The 22,764-nt window shown below is 42.3% G+C and overlaps 2 protein-coding genes across 2 annotated transcripts in view; one reads left to right on the forward strand and one right to left on the reverse strand.

Annotated features, from left to right (window-relative positions):
- The window catches only part of LOC128693334 (uncharacterized), a 72,409-nt gene that overhangs the window by 42,868 nt on the left and 6,777 nt on the right, over positions 1-22,764 (forward strand). The window contains exon 9 of the transcript XR_011392535.1: positions 13,497-13,529. The gene's annotated coding sequence lies outside the window, so the exon portion shown is untranslated. The remainder of the gene's footprint in view (positions 1-13,496; positions 13,530-22,764) is intronic.
- On the reverse strand, positions 10,313-13,187 carry LOC128693333 (fibrous sheath CABYR-binding protein). Its single transcript, XM_053782998.2, has 2 exons — positions 13,160-13,187; positions 10,313-12,517 (listed from the first exon to the last, which is right to left on the reverse strand). Exons 1-2 carry the CDS (start codon positions 13,163-13,165, stop codon positions 10,604-10,606), a joined length of 1,920 nt encoding a protein of 639 aa, XP_053638973.2. The 5' UTR covers positions 13,166-13,187; the 3' UTR covers positions 10,313-10,603.

Consider the following 22,764-nt stretch of genomic DNA (forward strand, 5'->3'; position numbering starts at 1 on the left):
TTTCCCTTAATCTTTCTTCATAGGACATTCCCCTTAGCTCAGGAACTAACCTTGTTGCAAACCTTTGTACTTTCTCTAGTTTCTTGACGTGCTTTATCAAGTGCGGGTTCCAAACAGGTGCTGCATAGTGTGTGTGTGTGTGTGTGTGTGTGTGTGTGTGTGTGTGTGTGTGTGTGTGTGTGTGTGTGTGTGTGTGTGTGTGTGTATGTGTGTGTGTGTGTATGAGTGTGTGTACTCACCTAGTTGAGGTTGCGAGGGTCGAGTCCGAGCTCCTGGCCCCGCCTCTTCACTGATCGCTACTAGGTCACTCTCCCTGAGCCGTGAGCTTTATCATACCTCTGCTTAAAGCTATGTATGGATCCTGCCTCCACTACATCGCTTCCCAAACTATTCCACTTCCTTACTACTCTGTGGCTGAAGAAATACTTCCTAACATCCCTGTGATTCATCTGTGTCTTCAACTTCCAACTGTGTCCCCTTGTTACTGTGTCCAATCTCTGGAACATCCTGTCTTTGTCCACCTTGTCAATTCCTCTCAGTATTTTGTATGTCGTTATCATGTCCCCCCTATCTCTCCTGTCCTCCAGTGTCGTCAGGTTGATTTCCCTTAACCTCTCCTCGTAGGACATACCTCTCAGCTCTGGGACTAGTCTTGTTGCAAACCTTTGCACTTTCTCTAGTTTCTTTATGTGCTTGGCTAGGTGTGAGTTCCAAACTGGTGCCGCATACTCCAGTATGGGTCTAACGTACACGGTGTACAGGGTCCTGAACGATTCCTTATTAAGATGTCGGAATGCTGTTCTGAGGTTTGCTAGGCGCCCATATGCTGCAGCCGTTATTTGGTTGATGTGCGCCTCAGGAGATGTGCCTGGTGTTATACTCACCCCAAGATATTTTTCCTTGAGTGAGGTTTGTAGTCTCTGGCCCCCTAGACTGTATTCCGTCTGCGGTCTTCTTTGCCCTTCCCCAATCTTCATGACTTTGCACTTGGTGAGATTGAACTCCAGGAGCCAGTTGCTGAACCAGGTCTGCAGCCTGTCCAGATCCCTTTGTAGTTCTGCCTGGTCTTCGATCAAGTGAATTCTTCTCATCAACTTCACGTCATCTGCAAACAGGGACACCTCGGAGTCTATTCCTTCCGTCATGTTCACAAATACCAGAAACAGCACTGGTCCTAGGACTGACCCCTGTGGGACCCCACTGGTCACAGGTGCCCACTCTGACACCTCGCCACGTACCATGACTCGCTGCTGTCTTCCTGACAAGTATTCCCTGATCCATTGTAGTGCCTTCAGTGTTATCCCTGCTTGGTCCTCCAGTTTTTGCGCTAATCTCTTGTGTGGAACTGTGTCAAACGCCTTCTTGCAGTCGAATATGCAATCCACCCACCCCTCTCTCTCTTGTCTTACTGCTGTCACCATGTCATAGAACTCCAGTAGGTTTGTGACACAGGATTTCCCGTCCCTGAAACCATGTTGGCTGCTGTTGATGAGATCATTCCTTTCTAGGTGTTCCACCACTCTTCTCCTGATAATCTTCTCCATGATTTTACATACTATACATGTCAGTGACACTGGTCTGTAGTTTAGTGATTCATGTCTGTCTCCTTTTTTAAAGATTGGGACTACATTTGCTGTCTTCCATGCCTCAGGCAATCTCCCTGTTTCGATAGATGTATTGAATATTGTTGTTAGGGGTACACATAGGGCCTCTGCTCCCTCTCTCAATACCCATGGGGAGATGTTATCTGGCCCCATTGCCTTTGAGGTATCTAGCTCACTCAGAAGCCTCTTCACTTCTTCCTCGGTTGTGTGCACTGTGTCCAGCACATGGTGGTGTGCCCCACCTCCCCGTCTTTCTGGAGCCCCTTCTGTCTCCTCTGTGAACACTTCTTTGAATCTCTTGTTGAGTTCCTCACATACTTCACGGTCATTTCTTGTTGTCTCTCCTCCTTCCTTCCTTAGCCTGATTACCTGGTCCTTGACTGTTGTTTTCCTCCTGATGTGGCTGTATAACAGTTTCGGGTCAGATTTGGCTTTCGCTGCTATGTCGTTTTCATATTGTCTTTGGGCCTCCCTTCTTATCTGTGCATATTCGTTTCTGGCTCTACGGCTGCTCTCCTTATTCTCCTGGGTCCTTTGCCTTCTATATTTCTTCCATTCCCTAGCACACTTGGTTTTTGCCTCCCTGTACCTTTGAGTGAACCATGGGCTCATCCTGGCTTTTTCATTATTCCTGTTACCCTTGGGTACAAACCTCTCCTCAGCCTCCTTGCATTTTGTTGCTACATATTCCATCATCTCATTAACTGGCTTCCCTGCCAGTTCTCTGTCCCACTGAACCCCATTCAGGAAGTTTCTCATTCCTGTGTAGTCCCCTTGTAGTTTGGCTTCATTCGTCCTGGCCTTCCTGCTTCTCCCTCCACTTGTAGCTCTACTGTGTATTCGAAGCTTAAAACCACATGGTCGCTGGCCCCAAGGGGTCTTTCATATGTGATGTCTAGATATCTGAACTACTCAAGGTGAATACTAAGTCCAGCCTTGCTGGTTCATCCTCTCCTCTCTCTCTTGTAGTGTCCCTTACGTGTTGGTACATAAAGTTTTCCAGTACCACCTCCATCATCTTAGCCCTCCATGTATCTTGGCCCCCATGCTGGTCCAAGTTCTCCCAATCGATCTCCTTGTGGTTAAAGTCACCCATGATCAGGAGCTTTGCCCTGCATGCATGAGCTCTTCTGGCCACTGCAGCCAGTGTGTCAACCATCGCTCTATTGCTCTCGTCGTTCTCTTGCCTTGGCCTCCTGCTGTTCTGTGGTGGGTTATACATCACTGCTATTACCAGCTTGGGACCTCCAGAGTGAAGCGTTCCCACTATGTAATCACTTTCTTCTCCGCTGTCTCCTCTCTCCAGCTCATCAAAATTCCAGCGATTTTTGATCAGCAATGCCACTCCTCCACCCCCCCTGTTCCCTCTGTCTTTCCTCAGGATTTGGTATCCCGTTGGAAAGATGGCATCAGTTATCATACCTGTAAGCTTGGTTTCTGTGAGAGCTATGATGTCCGGTGATGCCTCTTTGACTCTTTCGTGCCACTCCTCCCACTTATTTGTTATTCCATCAGCGTTTGTGTACCATACCTTCAGTTTCCTTTAAAACACTGTGGTTTGGGGGGCCTGTGAGGGTGGGAGACCTGGTAGCATACTGTGGGATTCTATAGCTCGGTGTTGGGTGGAGGCTGTGGGTATGGACTGTAGTGTGTGTTGGGATGGTGTGATAGGTTGTGGGGTTCTGAGAATAGTTGTGTGTGTGCTTGCCCTTGCTGTTCTGTTCTGCTCTGACTGACCTCTGCTGGTTCCATCCTTGTCTCCTTTCCTAGCTCCTTTCGCTTTTTTGTCCTCTTCCTCAGCTGTTGTCGTTCTGTTTGTGTTCTGTCTCTGTCTAGGAACACTCTCTTGTACTCTTCCGAGTATTTCAACCGTGGTTTCTCTTGGAGGATCCTGTTCCGCACTGTTTCCGTCCTGAGAATCAGCTTGATCAGTCGGTTTCTCCCCTTCGAGTACCCCCCTATTCTCTGAAAATTTACAATCTCGTCCATCTCTTCACCTATTTCCTTGATGATTTTCTCAATCTCCTTTCTTTCTTCCTGCTGCCTTTCAGTGTGTGTGTGTACTCACCTATTTGTACTCACCTATTTGTGGTTGCAGGGGTCGAGTCTTAGCTCCTGGCCCCGCCTCTTCACCGGTTGCTACTGGGCCCTCTCTCTCCCCGCTCCATGAGCTTTATCAAACCTCGTCTTAAAACTGTGTATGGTTCCTGCCTCCACTACGTCATTTTCTAGGCTATTCCACTGCCTTACAACTCTATGACTGAAGAAATACTTCCTACTATCTCTCTGACTCATTTGTGTCTTCAACTTCCAATTGTGGCCTCTTGTTTCTGTGTCCCCTCCCTGGAACATCCTGTCTTTGTCCACCTTGTCTATTCCACGCAATATTTTATATGTCGTTATCATGTCTCCCCTGACCCTCCTGTCCTCCAGTGTCGTCAGGCCGATTTCCCTTAATCTTTCTTCATAGGACATTCCCCTTAGCTCTGGAACTAACCTTGTTGCAAACCTTTGTACTTTCTCTAGTTTCTTGACGTGCTTTATCAAGTGCGGGTTCCAAACAGGTGCTGCATACTCCAGTATGGGCCTGACATACACGGTGTACAGTGTCTTGAATGATTCCTTACTAAGGTATCGGAATGCTGTTCTCAGGTTTGCCAGGCGCCCATATGCTGCAGCAGTTATCTGATTGATGTGTGCTTCTGGAGACATGCTCGGTGTTATACTCACCCCAAGATCTTTCTCCTTGAGTGAGGTTTGCAGTCTTTGGCCACCTAGCCTATACTCTGTCTGTGGTCTTCTGTGCCCTTCCCCTATCTTCATGACTTTGCATTTGGCAGGATTAAATTCGAGAAGCCATTTGCTGGACCAGGTGTCCAGTCTGTCCAGGTCTCTTTGAAGTCCTGCCTGGTCCTCATCAGATTTAATTCTCCTCATTAACTTCACATCATCTGCAAACAGGGACACTTCTGAGTCTAACCCTTCCGTCATGTCGTTCACATATACCAAAAATAGCACTGGTCCTAGGACCGACCCCTGTGGGACCCCGCTCGTCACAGGTGCCCACTGTGATACATCATTACGTACCATGACTCGTTGTTGCCTCCCTGTCAGGTATTCTCAGGTATTCTGTGTGTGTGTGTGTGTGTGTGTTTGTGTGTATGTGTATGAGTGTGTGAGTGTGTGTGTGTGTGTGTGTGTGTGTGTGTGTGTGTGTGTGTGTGTGTGTGTGTGTGTATGAGTGTGTGTGTGTATGAGTGTGTGTGTGTGTGTATGAGTGTGTGTGCGTGTGTGTGTATGAGTTTGTGTATGTGTGTGTGTGTGTGTGTGTGTGTGTTTATGTGTGTGTGTGTATGAATTTGTATGTGTGTGTGTGTGAGAGAGAGAGACTCAGCAATCAACATTTGCACCAATAACTCACTACAGTTGTGACGGTGTGGAAGTGTGAATTGCTCATTACTCTAAAATTTTTTCATGATTGCAGCCATGTATAAACGTAAGTAACCATTCTTACAGTATTCATTACCTTTGTAACTTGTGAGTTCATTACCTTTGTAACTTGTGAGTTCATTACCTTTGTAACTTGTGAGTTCATTACCTTGTACCTAGTTCAGCCATCAAAACTTTGGAGCCCGGTCCCTGGACCCATTGTGTACCTCTGTAATCTGTAAATACCTTTGTAACTTGTCATGATTGTGACTAGACCTACCTGGAGTTCATTACCTTTGTAAATTGTGAGTTCATTACCTTTGTAAATTGTGAATTCATTACCTCTGTAACTTGCTCAGCTATCAAAACTTTGAGGCCCAGTCCCTGGACCCATTATGTACCTCTGTAATCTTTTGACTACCGCCCACAGGATGGGTATGGGATGCATAATAAACATATTAAACTATCATACCTCAGGTAGTTGCCCAGTTTCCAGGGATGTGTTGAAGATTGTGATAAGTGTGTGTGTGAGTGTGTGTGTGTGTGTGTGTGTGTGTGTGTGTGTGTGTGTGTGTGTGTGTGTGTGTGTGTGTGTGTATTGCTAGCAAGTGATTTTGCTTGGTGTTGCTTGAACAAGTGTGGTCTGCCTGACATGATGGTAACACTCCATCTTCCTGCCTGATATAACGAGTAAGTAAAACTCAGGGAGAAGCGCTAAAACCATAGGGGTCATAAGGCGCTGGGGAAAAGTTTCCTCACGTGTGATACCTGTATTGCTGAAGAGTTCTTATTATCACATGAGAACGCTAAACCCGTAGGGGTTATATAGCTCTTGGGGAGTGGGAGGAGTGACCTCAAGGGAGCTGAAGGAAGGGCTCTTGATCCAAGGAATTGGACGTGTTTTGTCCTTCCTTGAACCTGATTTCCTCCCCTCTCCCAAGCGCTCTGCGACGCCTGAAGGTTTAGCCCTTCACTTAAATATAATAATAATAATAATAATAATGGTGAACCGGGGTAATAAGGCTTAATCCATGGAATTGGAGGCTTCGTCCAGCTACTTGTATCAGAAGTCCTCCTCCATCATAATACCTTCAGTTTATTAAATTAAGTAAAATAATGGTTTCCTCATGAGATGTTCCTTGAGGGGCTCTTGATCCAAGGAATTGGACCAATCCTCTTTCTTGAATCGAACTTGATTGCCTCCCATTCCCTATGCGGTGCATAACCCCTACTGGTTCAGCCCTTCCTCTTGACAATAATAAGAAAATAAAAACGGAGGAACCACTGCAGCAGGCCTATTAGCATTATTACGACGTATGCTTTATTGCAAACACTTGTATACTGTTGACTTAATTTCTGCACTGACCTGTATCTGCAGCTTCTCCGACCATAATATCATCCTATTCAGGTCATTCTTCTAGTGTCCACGTCAGAAATTATTTGACGGCCTATTTCACTGTCATCGGCAATTTTACTCGTGTCGCTTTTTATTCCCTCATCAATGTTGTTTATGTCAGCTATGAACACTGGCCCCTGTGGCACAACACTAGTAACAGGTCCCCATTCTGATTTCGCTATATTAATGAAAACTCTCTTGCCTATCTGTCATTCCTGAATCGACTCAGGAGATAATTTCCATGTGCTGCTACTGTCTTAATCAGTATCCTCTGTGAAACTTTATTAATGGCCTTACTGAAATTCATATACACAATCTCGTATTCTTTATCTTGATCTACCGCCTCGAACACCTTAATAAAAAAGGTTAGTAAATTCGCAAGGAAAGAACACCTTTTTATAAAGCTGTTTTTCGACTTGTTGATCAAATTATACCTTTCAAGGTGGCTTATAAGAATTGCATCAGTAGTTATTGATTACATCAGCATTCCCACAATTGAATTGAGGCTGAATGTTCTATAATTTGAAATTACGAACTTATCTCCCACTTTGTAAATGGTTATCACACATGCCAGTTTCCATTTATCTGGTACGATACCTACTCGTAGTTGTATGGTTTGCTAAGTTCCCGCTTAAAAACAGCTTATCAGGGCACGGTGACGTGTTTGGCTTCAGTCTCTCTAGTTGTTTGAGGACTTTGATATTTCATAATATACTTTCGTCCTGGATAATATGATCACTGATTTCTGTAATTTCGCTTGTATCCTCTTTCATAAACACAGAGAGGAAATAAATGTTGAAAATAGTACACATTTCTTTGTCACTAACAGTATGTTGACCTGGGTTACATTTAATTAAGTATGCCTTTCTTTTTTCTAATCTTATTCCTATATACCTATATATGAGTGGTCTTTAATTTCCTTGCAACCTTAATTTCATATTCTCTTTTAGTTTTCCTTATTCTTTTTGTTTATTTCTCTCTCTTAATTAAACTGAATATTTTGTTGATTAAGGTGACCCTCGCCTCTTCTGATTCATTCAAGAGATGTTTGAGTCTTTTTATCCATTTAGAGTTGTTCATATTTTATCTAAATTCTCTATTAGGACTATGTGTAGTATGACAGTCCCTAGTTACACAAATAACCCGCACTTTGTCAATGGTCCAAGTCGGACCGAAACGTCGTCGTAAGCTTCTCTCTTTTATGTGCGGGTTATTTGTGTATCATTCCAGTCACGGTATTGTGCCTTTTTGTTATTTATTTATCCCTAGTTAAGGTACCCCAGTCCACACTTCTCAAGTAATCTCTTAACCCCATGTAATCTGCAGTCCAAAAATTTTTACTATTATTTAGGTAATATCATGAGATATTAAAACTAATTTGTGATCACTAATTTTAAATAATGATGGTGCATAACGCTAAGAGAAGCTACTTCAGTAAATAAAGTAAATAAAAAATTATAAATAAATTATAGTGTGTTGGGTAAAAAGTAATAAGAGTAATGATAATAAACTAGCGTAGATAATAAAGTTTCCAGTTTTAGTGATTAATGTGTATCCTCTCGAGGTTCTTGATCCAAGGATTGGACTGAACCTGATTGCCTCCCATACTTTCAGGCATTGTATAATCCCTAAGGGTTTTGTGTTCTCCACATGAATGATAATGTATAGTGTGAATGCGTTAAGTATGAGTCATGATGAGAACACTAATCGTAGCCATGAACTAAATTCACCGCACTTCCGGCTGGCAACATGCTTCGTGTTAAGAACACCTTCATGCTGTTGAAGGGCTCTTGATCCAAAAAATTTAATCCACACCTCTTTTCCTCAGACCAAACCTAATTACCTTCCATTCCCCCAGGCACTGTATGACCTTTAAGGGTTTAACACATCATAAATATGTAAGTAATGACAATGAATGTGGAGTAGGTGGTGTGACATTTACCACACAAGCAGACAAGAAAGGATGTAGAATAGCCTAAGGCTCCACGATGACCGTCAGTCCTCAAGGATGCAAGGTGTTAGTGAGTGTTATATATCTGGAATTATTTTTATGCTAGAGTGAGCATTTTTGTTATATTAACCTAGTGGCACTACCGTAAATTATACTACTAAGCTTCAAGTACCCGAAGGTTTCAGTTATAATTGAACGTTAATTAAACAATGCATATTCAGCTAGAGCACTTTTAGCTGAGTATGCTGCACTTCACTTAAAAAAGTTATGGTTGTCATTTTGGTTGCTTTATAAGTTTTAAACGAGTCTAGCACTTTCTTGTGAATATAATAATACATGTAACTAGAACTGAAGTCTATCATTTGCACTTGGATAATTAACTCTGTTATGTTACCGGTACAATATCAGTCAAGGATACTTTAATATCTAAATTAAGGATTAAAGTAAACTCTTTGCATATGCAGTGAGAGATACACATCTCTTGCATACTTTAGATGGCTGCCACTTCATAAATCTAACCTATTTTTAAGTAATTCAGTGAATTGCAGTAATTACATTTCATTAAAAAACATTGTATATGCAAATTATATGTATTATCCTTTCGATATTGTAATAACAATTTTAGTCACATATTTTGAAAAATTATATCTGGCAAATCATTATTATATTATAATCAAGGGGAAGCGCTAAACCTGTAGGATTATACAGCGCCTGTGGGGGGATGTGGAATGTATTCAGGCTTAATTCAGGGAACTGGAACACAGATCCAGTTCCCTAGATGAAGAGCCCCTCACCAGCGTCAAGGAGCCTCCCTTGAGGGGATATCTGGCAAAATAACCTCCTATATACAGCAAGTCATGGAAAAACCTCCCGCCTTCTTTGGTCGGGTACTCGTAGTTCACAACGTTACTTTAGTTTGACTTCTGTTTAATATTAATGCAGCATACATGAAGGTTTTCACTGTTTATGTGGTATTTGTAGAGGACATGGCAGCGTGCAAAGTAGTCATGTGCCTCTATGAATTTTAATCATAGTAAAAAAACAGGATTGTATGATGTAATCTCAAATCACCTCAAACACTAAACTTGACTACTTGCTTCTACCAGTCGTCAGACAACTTTGTAGACAGAACGACAGTAAGAACGTGGGTAGTGGATGCCTTTTTCCAACCCCGACTTCAGCTAGTGAATTATTATTATTATTATTATTATTATTATTATTATTATTATTATTATTATTATTATTATTATTATTATTTTTATTATTATTATTATATTCATAAGGGTCACACAACGCTTGGGAATGGAAGGTAAACAAGTTCGAACCAGGGTAAGGGAAGGGTAACACGAATTCCTTATATCACGAGCCTTTGGAAGCATCAAGGACACCCCCCCCTCCCCCCGCCCTTCTTTGAAAAGACCCAAAAGTAAAGATTATTCGTTCATTGACTATATAAAGATCCATTTTAGTTATAAAAAAAATATCACTACTCCATTTAAATTCAACGTTCATTTTTTGTTGCTTTTCTTTACATTATTTTCAGAGTAATAATCAAACATGAAGAGAGATTGTTATTAGTCACGGGAAAGCACTAATTCCGCAAGGATTTTATAGTGCCTGAGGAATAGGAGACAATTTAGATTGATTCAAAGGAGGATAGCTCCAATTCCCTAAATCTAGAGCCCTTCAGCGGTATCTGGGCATCCTGTTGAAGGAAACGAAGAGAAATGACTAACCTGAGAGCGTCCTTTAGGAAGTGTTACTCTGTACTGATCACTGGTGTAATGGCTGTCCTCAGCCTTAGTCTCTGCGAGTGAAGGGATGGCACCAGACCCATTGTCCAGGTCCCAAAAGAGACCGTACTCCATGTTTTTCATAGGCTGATTGGGAAATTCATTTGTTAGTTAACGAGGTGAGATGAAACACGAAGAAAAATATGTCTTAAAGCTTTCTTATCTTGTATTACCTAAATATATGCAGCACAATACATTTAAAAATCACCAAGATACTTCGGAAATAACTCAAACCAAAATCATCTGATGCACCGAGCTTATAATAAGTTTTGCTGGTTGTTAATTAGCTTTAATTTTTTTTGCATCAAGTCTTAATTAGAAATTGTGTAAAGCGAGGTAGCCACCAGCTTTGCTCAAGTGAACTGCAGATTAACTCGCGTGAACCAGAGGTGTGTCGGCACCAGCAGGCACTTGGTAAACCACTGATTTATTAGGAAAAGAGCCCCGATCGAGTTTCACTAGATAAAAACAAAGCTTTTCCTTTTTTCCTGGGCGCTTCGTAAAGACCTGAAGGAGCTGAAGCAGATGGTTTAGGTTCTTCATATAAAGCGGAAGGCTCAGCGGGAGCTGGAATTGGCTGAAGTGGAGTCTCTGGAAAGATAATCGGATGACTAGATTTCTCTTGTGAGGGAGACGGCTGAGGAGGTGGAGATGGAGTTTCATATAGACCTGAATGCACGTCTGAGGCTGCAGCTCCAGCTGCTGAAGTCTCGTGCAGCGTTGATAGATCAGATCCAGAAATTATGGTGTCTGGAGAGCCTCTTGCAGGAGACTGTACAATGTCTGGAGATTGTTCAATTGGTGTCTCAAGACCACCAGAAGAGTCAACAACGCCTGATACCACATCTACGGGGCTCACATGTCCTGAAGAAATTTGTTCACCAGCTGCACCTGATACTACATCTAAAGGGGTCTCATGTGCCGTAGAAATTTCTTCACCAGATGCGCCTGATACCAAACCTGATTGGGTCTCATGTGCTGTAGAAAGTTGATCACCATCAGCACCTGAAACCACATCTGAATGGGTCTCATGTGCTGTAGAAAGTTGATCACCATCAGCACCTGATACAGCTGAATGGGCTTCATGTGCTGTAGAAAGTTGATCACCCTCAGCGCCTGATACCACATCTGAATGGATCTCATGTGCTGTAGAAAGTTGATCACCATCAGTGCCTGATGCCACATCTGAATGGGTCTCATGTGCTGTAGAAAGTTGATCACCAGAAGCGCCTGATACCACACCTGACGGGGCCTCATGTGCTGTAGAAAATTGATCACCAGCAGCACCTGATACCACATCTGAGTGAGTCTCATGTTCTATAGAAAGCTGATCACCAACAGCGCCTGATACCACACTTGATGGGGTCTCATGTACTGTAGAAAGTTGATCACCAGCTGCGCCTGATACCACACCTGAAGGAATCTCGTGTGCAATAGAAAGTTGATCACCAGCAACGCCTGCTACCACATCTGATGGGGTCTCATATGCTGTAGAAATTTGATCACCAGCAGCGCCTGATACCACACCTGAAGGTGTCTCGTGTGCAGTAAAAAGTTGATCATCGGCGGCGCCTGATATCACACCTGAAAGGGTCTCATGTGCTGTAGAAAGTTGATCAGGAGATGGCACAAGATCATCTAAATTTTCGTGTGGACTTAAGGGTTGGTCAGAGCCCGAGTCTACCACAACTGGTTTTCCATTTTCTACAGAAGGGTGAAGTGGTGTCTCAAGATTACCTGTGGGCAAAATAGAGCTGGGAATTACTTTAACTGGAATCTCTTGCTGCGGAGAAGGTTCAGCTTGTTCACTGGGGGTTTCATATAGAGTTGAGGGTACAAGAGGCTGTTTAGCTGCCTGACTTTGATTTTCTATAGAAGGCTGAACTAACTCACTGGAAGTTTCACTCAGAACTGAGGGTTCAACTGGACCTGAAACTGCACCATCTGAAGGGCCGAATTCTGCAGATGGGATTGGTACGATTTCACTTGGAATTTTAATCTCGCTCTCTGGTTTAGAAAGTACTGAATCTGCCTGCTTCGGAGTTTCAACAGAACCTTGAACTATGTCAAACGTTTCAGATTCATGAGGAGTATCAGGACCTGTAGCAAATTCGGCTGGAGGCTCACCCAGGCCTGAAGGCTCGACAGGCACTGGAGCTATTCCACCGATACTCCCGGCCTCGCCTGTATTTTTGTATGATTCAGCTGGTGTTTCATAGAGCCCTGACAGTTGTCCGGGCTGAGGAAATTTCAGAGGCTTTCCAGTACTGAGGCTAGGAAAGGGCAACTTGGCAGCCCACCTAGAGGAAACTGCGAAAGCTAACAGCCAAATGACCCGGAACACCTGAAACAAAATGAAAAGTCCATATAAATAAAGGAGAGACATAACAATATTGTGTTTGAAACAATTCATAACCCGCAAACTGAAAATGAAACTAGAGGATGTTTCGGTTTATCTTAGATTTGACAATGAATCAGATCAAACCGTAATGTCGTATAGTTTCACATTCATATTATACACAGAAATCACCGCCTAACATTACACAGAGGAAGAGCTGTCACCTTATCAGGCAAAGCTAAAATACTGCGTATAAGAGTAAACGTGTGTAACACATTTTAAATAAAAAAATATAAAGTATGTCTAGGCTCGCTTAATATATTTTGTGCAGCACACTTTTCTCCTAACCATCAAGTGCTTCTCACCTGCCTCACTTAGCCATTAGATTTATATAAATAAATCTAGTGGTTTCTCATTAATGTTGTTAAAAATACCGTAAGAAATAACGATGTCAAGCTGCAAATTATTGTTACTGGCCTGTACATTATTATTATTATAATAAAAAAGAAGCGCTAAACCACAAGGGCTATACAGCATGCACTGGCCTGTATAGATATGTGTCCGCCAACACAGGCATCTGCTACACCACACAGAGTAAACGTAAGGCGGGTCGCTAAGACTCAGTTTCTGGACACACACTACACGCACCTTCATCCTGAACGCTCTGAACAAGACAAACCTTTGTACCTGCCCGCTTGCCTCTTATATACGCTGTTTACATCATGACGTCACACCTGAGAAATGTGACGCCATGGATGATGTTGATGTCACTTCCTCCCACCCGTACTTCTGTGTGGGTAGACGTTTTCAGAATTTGCTCTGGTTAAATCTATGGAACTTGTGCTCCGTGCTACATGCTACGTTTGATTTATTGTCTTAATCTTTTAATCATATATATTGCTTGTAGGGTAATAATTTGTAAGATAATTGATATTTAATTGGATGTTTACGAAATTTATTCTAATATGATAATGCTTTGTTTCAGTTATGTGATCATGGATCTTCTCAGACGCTACAGGTAAGAGTGCTTAAAAATCGTGCTCACAATGACCTCCACACCAGCTCTTGCATATTATATAATAAATTATGGATAAGGTTTAGATTTTAAAATATAACTCTCCACGCACCATCATTCTCTTTGCTCTCTCTCTCTCTCTCTCTCTCTCTCTCTCTCTCTCTCTCTCTCTTTCTCTCTCTCTCTCCCTCCTGCTGTTAACCCCCTTTTTTTATTTTTCGTGCTGTTACCATCCTCTTTGCTCACACCAGGTGTAACAAGACTCAAACCCGGGTATCTGAACCCTTCTACATAAACAGGGGCAGCAGATGTAGGGAGACTTTTCCCTGCCCGGGATCAAACCTAAAACCTTCCAATTGTGAGCGAAACACTAACCACTGAGAAATACTTAACAAAAAAAAATTGTAAATGTGGCTATACTTTAATAGCATCAAGATGCTAGTAGAAGTGCTGAGAGAGAGAAATGAAGGGGGAAGGAAATTATACCAGGACTAAACCACCATCTATATTCTTCATCTATAACCACCATCTATATTCTACATTTATAACCACCACCTGTAGTCTACATCTATAACCATCATCTATATTCTACATCTATACCCACCATCTATACTCAAGGGATTCTAACACTACACAAGAGATTCTTATAAGACGAGAGGTGTTTGCTAGACTTGGGAAGGTATGGACGACATTTACCAACCTGAACACACACTAGTTACTATTCAACATATATATAAAATCAGTTCCTGAGCATAACAGAAAAAAGCTACCTCAAGGTTTTAGTGTCTTAGTTACTAGTTGTCAAAGGCATTTATCGATAGTGTGTGTGTGTGTGTGTGTGTGTGTGTGTGTGTGTGTGTGTGTGTGTGTGTGTGTGTGTGTGTGTGTGTGTGTGTGTGTGTGTGTGTGTCTGTGTCTGTGTGTCTGTGTGTGTGTGTGTGTGTGTGTGTGTGTACTCACCTATATGTGGTTGCAGGGGTCGAGTCATAGCTCCTAGCCCCGCCTCTTCACTGGTCGATACTAATTCACTCTCTCCCTGCTCCATGATACTTGTCATACCTCTTCTTAAAGCTATTTATGGAACTTGCTTCCACTACCTCACTCTCCAGATTATTCCAGTTCCTGACAACTCTAAGTCTAAAGAAATACTTCCTAACATCCCTATGACTCATCTGGGTTTTCAGTTTCCAATTGTGTCCCCGTGTTTCTGTATCCCATCTCTGAAACATTCGATCCTTGTCCACGTTGTCAATGCCTCTTAGTATTTTATACGTTGTTATCATGTCCCCTCTATCCCTCCTATCCTCTAATGTCATCAGGTTGAGTTCCCTTAACCTCTCCTAATAAGACATACCCCTCAGTTCCGAGATTAATCGTGTTGCAAATTTTTGCACTTTCTCCAATTTCTTGACGTGTTTGACTAAGTGAGGGTTCCATACTGGCGCTGCATATTCCAGTATACGCCTTACGTACACTGTGTAAAATGTAGTGAATGACTCCTTACTCAGATGTCTAAACGCCAATCCCAGGTTTGCCAATCTCCCATATGCTGCAGCAGTTATTTGATTGATGTGTGCCTCAGGGGGCATGTTCGTTATAATGCTTACCCCAAGATCCTTTTCTTTAACTGACGTTTGCAGCTGTTGGTTTCCCCAATCTTCATGACCTTACACTTACTGAGGTTATACTCCAGGAGCCATTTGTCGGACCATACTTGTAGTTTGTCCAGATCCCCTTGTAATCTTAACTGATCCTCTCCCACTTGTATTCTCCTCATCAGTTTCACATCATCAGCGAACAGTGACACTTCTGAATCTATTCCTTCCACCATGTCATTCACGCATACAAGAAACAGCACCGGGCCTAGTACTGAACCTTGTGGAAACCCACTCGACACATTCGCCCACTCCGACACTTCAGCACGTACCAACACACGTTGTTTCCTTCCTGTCAGGTATTCACTGATCCATTGCAGTACTTTTCCCTTCATTCCTGCTTGCTCTAATTTTTGCAAAAGTCTCTTGTGTGGTACTGTGTCAAAAGCATTCTTGCAATCTAAAAAGATGCAATCTACCCATCCCTCTCTCTCCTGTCTTACTTCTGTATCTGGGCCCACCGCCTCTGAGGTATCGAGTTCTTCTAGCAGTTTCTTCACCTCTACCTTGGTTATGTGTATTGTGTCCAGCGCCTGCTGGTGCACCCTACCTCCACAGTTTGCTGGAAGCATTCATGACTCTATTGTGAATACTTCTCTAAATCTTTAGTTTAGTTCATCACATACTTCTTGGTTACTCTTCGTGAGCTCCCCTCCTTCTTTCCTCAGCCTGATTACCTGGTCCTTGACTGTTGTTTTTCTCCTAATGTGACTGTATAACAACTTTGGTTCAGATTTGGCTTTTGATGCTATGTCGTTCTCGTATTGCCTCTGGGCCTCTCTCCTTATCCTTGCATATTCGTTTCTGGTTCTTCTGCTCAGCTCCTTGTTTTCTTGAGTCCTTTGCCTTCTATACCTTTTCCATGCTCTCGCACACTTGGCTTTGGCCTCTTTACACCTCCAATTAAACCATGGGCTCACTTTGGTCTTACCATTTTTTCTGTTGCCCTTTGGTATGAACCTTTCCTCTGCCTCCCTGCACTTAGTGGTTACTGTTTCCATCATTTCATTTACTGTCTTTCCATCTAGTTCTCTTTCCCACTGCACATCATGCAAGAAACTTCTCATTCCTATGTAGTCCCCTTTTTTGAAGTTTGGTTTCTCTCTTTGTTCTCGTGCTGCTGTATTCTCCACTGTTAACTCAACAAGGTATTCAAAACTCAGGACATCATGATCACTAGTGCCAAGGGGTCTTTCGTGGGTGATATCCCTTATGTCTGAACTATTCAAGGTGAATATGAGATCCAGCCTTGCGTGTGTGTGTGTGTGTGTGTGTGTGTGTGTGTGTGTGTGTGTGTGTGTGTGTGTGTGTGTGTGTGTATGTGTGTGTGTGTGTGTGTGTGTGTGTGTGTGTACTCACCTATTTGTGGTTGCAGAGGTCGAGTCATAGCTCCTGGCCCCGCCTCTGTGTGTGTGTTTGTGTGTGAGTGTGTGTGTGTGTATGTATGTGTGTGTGTGTGTGTGTGTGTGTGTGTGTGTGTGTGTGTGTGTGTGTGTGTATGTGTGTGTGTGTGTCTGTTTGTCTGTGTGTGTGTCTGTGTGTGTGTGTGTGTGTGTGTCTGTGTGTGTGTGTCTGTGTGTGTGTGTGTGTGTGTGTCTGTGTGTGTGTTGCAGGATCTGTGTGTCTGTGTGTGTGTCGGTCGAGTCCGAGCTCCTGGCCCCGCCTCTTCACTGATCGCTACTAGGTCACTCTCCCTGAACCGTGAGCTTTATCATACCTCTGCTTAAAGCTATGTATGGATCCTGCCTCCACTACATCGCTTCCCAAACTATTCCACTTACTGACTACTCTGTGGCTGAAGAAATACTTCCTAACATCCCTTTGATTCATCTGAGTCTTCAACTTCCAATTGTGACCTCTTGTTTCTGTGTCCCATCTCTGGAACATCCTGTCTTTGTCCACCTTGTCTATTCTGCGCAGTATTTTATATGTCGTTATCATGTCTTCCCTGACCCTCCTGTCCTCCAGTGTCGTCAGGCCGATTTCCCTCAACCTTTCTTCGTAGGACAATCAATCCCTTAGCTCTGGGACTAGTCTTGTTGCAAACCTTTGTACTTTCTATAATTTCTTGACGTGCTTGACCAGGTGTGGGTTCCAAACTGGTGCTGCATACTTCAGTATGGGCCTGACGTAAATGGTATACAGAGTCTTGAACGATTCCTTACTGAGGTATTGGAACGCTATCCGTAGGTTTGCCAGACGCCCGTATGCTGCAGCAGTTATCTGATTGATGAACGCCTCAGAAGATAGGCTCGGTGTTACACTCACCCCCAGATCTTTTTCCTTGAGTAAGGTTTGCAGTCTTTGGCCATCTAGACTATATTGCGTCTGCAGTCTTCTTTGCCCTTCCCCAATCTTCATGACTTTGCATTTGGCATGGCAAGGGTTAAACTTAAGGAGCCAGTTGCTGGACCAGGCTTGTAGCCTCTCCAGGTCTCTTTGTAGTCCTGCCTGAGCCTCGTCCGATTTGTGTGTGTGTGTGTGTGTGTGTGTGTGTGTGTGTGTGTGTGTGTGTGTGTGTGTGTGTGTGTGTGTGTGTGTGTGTGTGTGTGTGTGTGTGTGTGTGTGTGTGTACTCACCGATTTATAGTTGCGAACGTTAAGACTCAGCTCCTGACCCCGCCCCTGGACAGTTTTGATCGGCATCACTCTTTCTGGCCTCTTTTTACTTATCATATCTACTTTTGAAGCTGTGTATTCAGTTTACCTCCGCCGCTACTTCATCAAGTAATTCCACTTTTCAACCACCCTTAGACTAAACACATACTTCCATAAATCCACACGGCTTATCTATGCATTTAGCTCTTCCTGTGTCCCCTTGATCCGGTCCTCTTAATTTAAACAATCTGTCCTTATCTGCCCTGTCAGTTCCGCTTCAAGATTTTGTATGTCGCAATAGTGTCTTCCCTTGTATTCTCTGCCAAGGTCGTCAGATTTAGTTGTGTGTGTGTGTGTGTGTGTGTTTACACATGTGTATTCATGGAGGTGGGTTTGCAGAGGTGAGTTATAGCTTCCGGTACTGCCTAGTAAATACAGATCAGCTTCACTGATTCCTGGTCTCCAGAACTTGATCATACTTTGAGGTTGTGTATGTTTCCTAGCGTCTTTGTCGCACAGTTGTTTCTCTAGCTGTCAGTTGCCCTCTGGCTCTCGCTCATATCTCAAACAGCCGTGTATTTATTTTATCTTAGTCATCTGAGTATGATCATATCCCCTCTGGCCATCCTCTCTTCTAATGTATAGTCCTTGAATCTGTTCTCGTAGTCCATTTTTATCAGGTTTGGTACCAGTCTCGTTGCTAACCTTTCAATCATTTCCACCTTCTTTACGTGTTTCATAAGAGTGGAACTGGATTCTCCAAAATGGGTCTACTTACCTTTAATCTCCTAAAAAATTAGGTTGCTGAAAGTAATATTTAATTTAGTGTTATATGTAAAAATACCACAGTGAAAATAAGAAATAAAACCTGAGCTCTTTCATGTGTTTCCACACATTTCTTCAGATATGTAAGCATATGAAGATATGTAAGTATAGGAAGATATGTAAGCACATGAAAACACTCAGGTTTCATTTCCTATTTTCACTGTGATATTTTTACATATTTGCAGTCACGCGTTTTATTGTGATTTCTTCCTTAATTGAAGGTTTGATCTGTGTCATCGTGATATGTTCTGCGTGATACTCACCCTTAGATGTTTATTCTTGTACTGTCTCTGTAGTGCCTCTCCTCAGAGGTTTCCTTACATCTTTAGCGCAGTCATGATCTTCAAGGACTCTTGTGATCTTTGGTTGAATTACTTATATGATCTTTCACTAAAAGACTGACATGATCTTGCACTGAGAGATTCGTTTGACCTTACATTTAAGGAATCCTACGTGGAGGAGGCTACTTGGAGGGTGTTCCGAGGGTCAGCATCCTCATGTGACCTTGAACTGAAGAACTCATGTGACCTTGAACTGAAGGACTCATGTGACCTTGAGCTGAAGAACTCATGTGACCTTGAACTGAAGAACTCATGTGACCTTGAACTGAAGAACTCATGTTACCTTGAACTGAAGGACTCATGTGACCTTGAACTGAAGAACTCATGTGACCTTGAACTGAAGGACTCATGTTACCTTGAACTGAAGAACTCATGTGACCTTGAACTGAAGGACTCATGTGATCTTACACCGAAGGACTTTTGTGATCTTGCCACTATCCTGCGTTTCCTCCTTCTTGTCTCCACGGCCAGAATGGTAATTTCCCAGTGATGCAATAACATGCCAGCTCCTGCAACGTGCATACATTAAGTCTGAAAATGGTTAACATGCTGCAGAAAAAAGTCAGAATGGTAAAAACTTGCTATCTTTACACCGTTAAACTAGCAGCTGGCGTTAGACGGCTCCTAGATTGTCAGTGCTAATCCTTACAGTAATGGTATATAATGCCGACATGATGAGGAATTAGACACATCTGCGATAGTTGGGTATCTTTATTTGAAGACGTTTCTCCAACCAATGGCTTTATCATCTCTGTACTGAATTAGAAAAAAAACACTATTTGACGAAGCTTCTTCAAACATGGATACCCAAGTTTTGCACGTTTCTAATTCCTCATGACTTATAAGAGGGAAGACGCAGTGAGGAGCACCGATTCAGTACATAAAATGTTATTTGTATATATAATATATCAGACGTGGGCAAACTGCGGCTCCCGGAGTTACTATGTGCGGCTTCCGAAACAATATTGGGTCTCATTGCAATTTTTCCTAAAAAAATTTTTTTGTTAATAATCTATAGCAGTATATATATATATATATATATATATATATATATATATATATATATATATATATATATATATATATATATATATATATATATATATATATATATATATACTCTCGAATTTAGTAGTGCCTTTTCTGTATGCAAACCTATTTTTATTATCTATAAAATATATTGTTTGTTAATATTTTTGGATGTCTGGAATGGTTTAGTTAGATTTATATTATATATGTATATATATATATATATATATATATATATATATACATATATATATATATATACAGTGGTCCCTCGTTGTTCGTAATTAATCCGTTCCTGGAGCCGTTACTACAAACGAAATTTACGATTTACGAATCAATTTTCCCCATAAGAAATAATGTAAATACAATTAATCCGTTCCTGACACCCAGAAGTATTAAAACAAAAAAAATTTTAACATGAAATATGCATGTAGTACATAAACAATACAATGGGAAATGATGAATGAAACATTAACAGCATAACACTTACCTTTATTGGAGATTCTTCTTAGTGTATGGCAGACTGGAGGAGAGAGAGAGAGTGGATTGTTTATAGTTTGGAAGGGGAATCCCCTTCCATCAACACCTCAGGTACCATTTGCTTTTCTGAGGTTGCTTCTCTTCTCTGTTTCTTAATGCCGCTAGGACCACCTTGAGAGTCACTGGAGTCCTGTCTCACAAAATAACTGTGGAGAGAGCTCTGTTTCTGGCGACTCTTTAACACTTCCCTAAAATGCCCCAAGACTTTGTCCCTGTACATGTTGCCAACCTGGCTTGCAACAACCTTGTTAGGGTGATGTTTCTCCATAAAGCTTTCCATCTTACCCCACATAGTAAAAATCTCTTTAATTTCTGAAGGCACCTTCTTCCATCTCTCTTTCTCCTCCTCTGCAGCAAGATTCTGAGCTGCGATGTGTTGCTATTCCTGTTGAAGCTCTTGCAGCTCCTCAGTGGTGAGCTCTTCATTGTGGTCTTCCACCAATTCTTCCACATCCTCCAAACTCACATCCAACCCCATGGAACTCCCCAGTGCCACAACTGATTTTACAACAGACATAGGCTCATTAGGGTCAGTCCCAAATTCTTCAAAATCCCTCTTGTCGACACAATCTGGCCACAATTTTCTCCAGGCAGAGTTCAAAGTCCTGGTAGTCACTCCCTCCCAAGCCATACCTATAAGGGTTATGCAGTGGAGGATGCTGAAGTGTTCTCTCCAAAATTCCCTTAGGGTCAAGTGAGTGTCTGTGGTCACAGTCAAGCACCTGTGAAACATTGCTTTTGTGTAGAGTTTTTAAAGTTTGCAATAACCTGCTGGTCCATGGGTTGGAGGAGAGGAGTGGTATTCGGGGGCAAGAACTTTACTGTGATGAACCCGAACTCCTCGAAAATTAGGTAAACCAAGTTTGGAGGATGAGCAGGTGCATTGTCCATTACTAGCAGGCACTTGAGATCCAATTTCTTTTCCAGGAGATACTCCTCCACCCTAGGGCCAAACACATCATTGAACCACTCGACGAAAATTTCCCTCGTGACCCATGCCTTACTATTAGATTTCCAAAACACACACAATTTACTCTTCATAACATTGTTTTTCCTGAACACTCTGGGATTTTCAGAATGGTACACTAGTAATGGCTTCACTTTGAAATCCCCACTAGCATTAGCACAGAACATTAGCATCAGCCTGTCTTTCATAGGCTTGTGTCCTGGAATTGCCTTTTCCTCTTGTGTAATGAAGGTCCTCTTTGGCATTTCCTTCCAAAAGGGGCCTGTTTCGTCACAATTGAACACTTGTTCAGGTTTCAGTTCTTCAGCCTCTATGTACTCCTGGAATTCATGCACATATTTTTCAGCCGCCTTGTGGTCCGAACTGGCAGCTTCACCATGCCTTACCCCACTGTGTATGCCAGTACGGTTCTTAAATCTCTCAAACCAGCCTTTGTTGGCCTTAAATTCACTCACTTCACCACTATTTGCAGGCAATTTCTTTACCAAATCTTCATGCAACTGCCTAGCCTTTTCACAAATAAACGAAGTCATAAGAGTATCTCCTGCTAATTGTTTCTCATTTATCCACACCAATAATAACTTCTCAACCTCTTCCAGTACTGGTGATCTCATTTTTGTCAGCATAGTTACTCCCTTTGCATCCTTCATTTCATTTTTCTTGGCCACTATGGAACATAAGGTTGTGTAGGGTTTCTTATACATCCTGGACAGTTCGGCCACACTTGTACCACTTTCATATTGTTCAATGATGGTTTTCTTAAATTCAGTCGTATTTCTCACCTTCTTTACCACAGGCTTGGCACTAGGAGCTTTCTTTGGAGCCATGGTAGCTTATTTAGTACTTGCAAGCACTAAAATAAATGGAATATTATGAAATATTTCGCTGGAGCACGTGAAGGGACCTTCGCTCACTGGTAAACAATGCCAGACTGGCTGCCGCCCCTGGCTCACGCCGTGGGTACGCGTCCCAGACGAACTACAACTTGCGAGTCAACCTATGAAAAGCGAGTCCATGTTTATACGAAAATACCTCCATGACTGGCGAATTTTACGATTGCCGGGAACTACGAAAAGTGGGGGACCACTGTATATATATATATATATGTATGTATGTATGTATGTATATGTATATATATATATGTATATATATATATATATATATATATATGTATATATATGTATGTATAAACGGGTAATTCACATTATCTTTTCGATAGAAACAGAGCTTATGGAGCTGCAGGAAGATGTGGGTTTGAGGCTAGTACCTACAAGCTCATCTCTA

This window comes from Cherax quadricarinatus, chromosome 28, assembly GCF_038502225.1.
Source record: "Cherax quadricarinatus isolate ZL_2023a chromosome 28, ASM3850222v1, whole genome shotgun sequence".
Taxonomy (NCBI): Eukaryota; Metazoa; Arthropoda; class Malacostraca; order Decapoda; family Parastacidae; genus Cherax; species Cherax quadricarinatus.